The sequence below is a fragment of the Melampsora larici-populina genome (assembly GCF_000204055.1).
Source record: "Melampsora larici-populina 98AG31 unplaced genomic scaffold MELLAscaffold_37, whole genome shotgun sequence".
Lineage (NCBI taxonomy): Eukaryota > Fungi > Basidiomycota > Pucciniomycetes > Pucciniales > Melampsoraceae > Melampsora > Melampsora laricis-populina.
This window is the reverse complement of record NW_006768801.1, coordinates 332925-335602: the sequence shown is the minus strand read 5'-3', so window position 1 is coordinate 335602 and position 2678 is coordinate 332925. Positions and strand designations below refer to the sequence as shown.

The 2678-nt window shown below is 39.4% G+C and overlaps 1 protein-coding gene across 1 annotated transcript; it reads left to right on the top strand.

The window, feature by feature from the left end:
• Positions 1-96: 96 nt before the first annotated feature.
• MELLADRAFT_65797 (uncharacterized protein) lies at positions 97-1097 on the top strand (the record flags this gene model as incomplete). The annotated part of the gene is made up of 3 exons (XM_007413582.1): positions 97-335; positions 416-686; positions 753-1097. The coding sequence occupies 3 exons, from the start codon at positions 97-99 to the stop codon at positions 1095-1097; spliced, it is 855 nt and encodes a 284-aa protein (XP_007413644.1).
• Positions 1098-2678: the final 1581 nt, after the last annotated feature.

Below are 2678 nucleotides of genomic sequence, written 5' to 3'. Positions count from 1 at the left end.
TCGAACTCAGACTGCCTACTTTTAAAGGCATTAGTCTCATTTCATCGCAAGCTTCCAATAGCTATCTAATTTACCATCGCAACCACAAATACAATCATGGCATTCGTAGATAGTGTCCTTCGTCGGATCGGTCAACCATCATATCATCTGTGCATCAAACCCCATGGTTCGGTCCTCAGCGGGGCTAGGGGCTTTTTCAGACTTCCTTCAGTTCCACGTTCTACTCAAACGACTCCTCACGAAGTTGATAAAGTCGAAACCGATCCCTGGTCTACCCAAAGTCGATATCGCAAGCGAGGTGGGGTTTTGATTTATGAGGTGACAAAGCGCTTACCGTAAGCTTCACTATGACTAGGCTGCCATGATCCCGTGGAAAAGCTGATTAGATGCTTCTCTTTGCTTACCATATGAGCAGGTATTCGAAGAAACAACTGTACACTTTGATCGCTGATGTAGAAGCGTATCCACAATATCTACCATATTGTCTTGGATCAAAGGTCATCAGTCATAAAGCATTGAACGAGAGCGAATCCACGGACCAGGTGAACAAAGATGACAAACCGTGGATGCAAGGTGGATACGCTGGGGAGACACATCTCATTCAACAGGAGCTTGTGATCGGATTCAAGGCCTTTGAAGAGCGTTACACAAGTCAGGTGGAGTGTCGAAAATGGGAAATGGTCAAAGTGAATTCTCTAAACTGCCGGATTGATTGAATGAATATAGTGAGCTAAAAATATAACACTGTATAGGCAACCGCAGGTGACTCCCCACTATTCAAGTGTTTGACTTCGACTTGGACCTTCCGCTCACCTGAAGAGATCTCATCCAAGAAACTTCCTGCTAATGATGGTTCAACTTCAACTTATATCTCCTTACAACTCGCCTTCGCCTTTGCTAGCCCCTTACATGCAGCTGTAGGAGAATATTTTTGGAAGAGTGTGAGTGAGAAGATGGTCCTTGCTTACCTAGGAAGGATTGAAAAAGTGTATGGAAAACCAACTCACGAGGCTAGAGAAAGTCAGCTTAGCCAAGCCGGGTCACCACAAATTGGTACTTCATTGAATGAATCAGTGATTGGTGTACATCATGGATGAATATCACGGCCTAGCTATCTGTGGTGCATATCTGGATGTCTTTCTGCCTTCAGTTGATTTTTCGCTGGACATTTCGCAATTTTTCTCTTTTCAATCCCATCTCCTGTCACAAATGATATCTGTTCAATATCTTTTCAGTGTCACCACTAGAAATCTTGGTGTAGCTTATGTGTATACGTAGCTTCACAGCCATGCTTTGTCAATCTTTTTGAATGTGTTTTGTGTCTGAACAAAATGTGTTATTGGTCATCTCACTCATCTGGGCTCATCCGGACTGCCAAAAGAGGATTTAGAAGTAGAGGTGACAAAGACTTGATTTTTGTCTTCTGCATTTTCATCTAGTGCCTAGATCACTCTGCTTTTTCAGAAGACCGGTCTACAGCGTCATGCAGGGTGAAAGTAGTCAGCAATTATGAGAGGCAATTTCATATACCATACTCCCAAAGTTCTAAAAAATACATAAAAAAGAAACAAACTTGAAACCCCCTAATGACTATGAATATATGATTGAATCTTTGGATATTAAATCCACATATTTGAACAATAAGCTTACATTGATATTCATCCTTTCAAGCTTCACATAGTCGTGAACAATCACTTCCATTGAGTCATATATCTTCACTCCAGGTTCTCAAGTCTTGGTTCAATTGACTGATATCTCAATCACTAATCCAATCATTCCAAAACAGTTATATGAAGGTATTGGTTTCAAAACAATGATACTTGAGCTCATTCTGAGTTCTATTAAAGATCCTCAACATCAAAATTGTTTTCTTTTTTCATAAGTATGCAGATCAAGTCCACTTCAATAATTCAATACTAGCCAATTTATGGTGTAATTTTTGTTGTGAATGATGCATACACATCATTCAAAAACTACTAGACAGTCTCTGAAAAGACTTCATCCTACTGAAATTTAGCAAGGAATTTTCTTGTAGAAGAGTATTTGACGGAGATCAAATATTTTAACAAAGGTTAATAATTGTTTCTTAGGAATGATTTGAGGAGATGAAAAAACACTGGTGAAAGGTTTTGTTGATTGTCATAATGGATATACTAGAATATTGATCACTTCTTGATTGAGTCACTCTAAAAAGGTTTTTGGCCTTGTCTGGCCTGCATGGGTTGAATCTTTTGAGATATTTTACCCAATTAGGCAAAAAGAAAACACCAAGAAGGAAATCACATGTGAAAGGATAAAACCTCCCACCAAAACCAGTTTGTGGAGATCTCCAAGGTTATTCTTTCTCATGAGATAAGGTTTAACCTGAGCCAAAGCAATTTTACAGTCTTTGGTATGCAAAGTATTTCACATCCAAACCAAAGAATGTTCTACTATTACACAAATCTATATCCACTTCATTTTTTCCCTTTAGTTCTTTAAATATGGTTATTCTCATTGTCATCCGCTTGACTCTCTTTAGTTCCTTCATATGTTTTTTTTTACTTTCCTCATTTTCATGCCACATAAACCCACACCAAGACCCATTGGAGTCAATCCACTGGTTCCTGGCAAGCACTGCCTTCTCCTGAGTATGAACATACCACTGGTAAACACTGCCCATCAACCCTCTGCATACA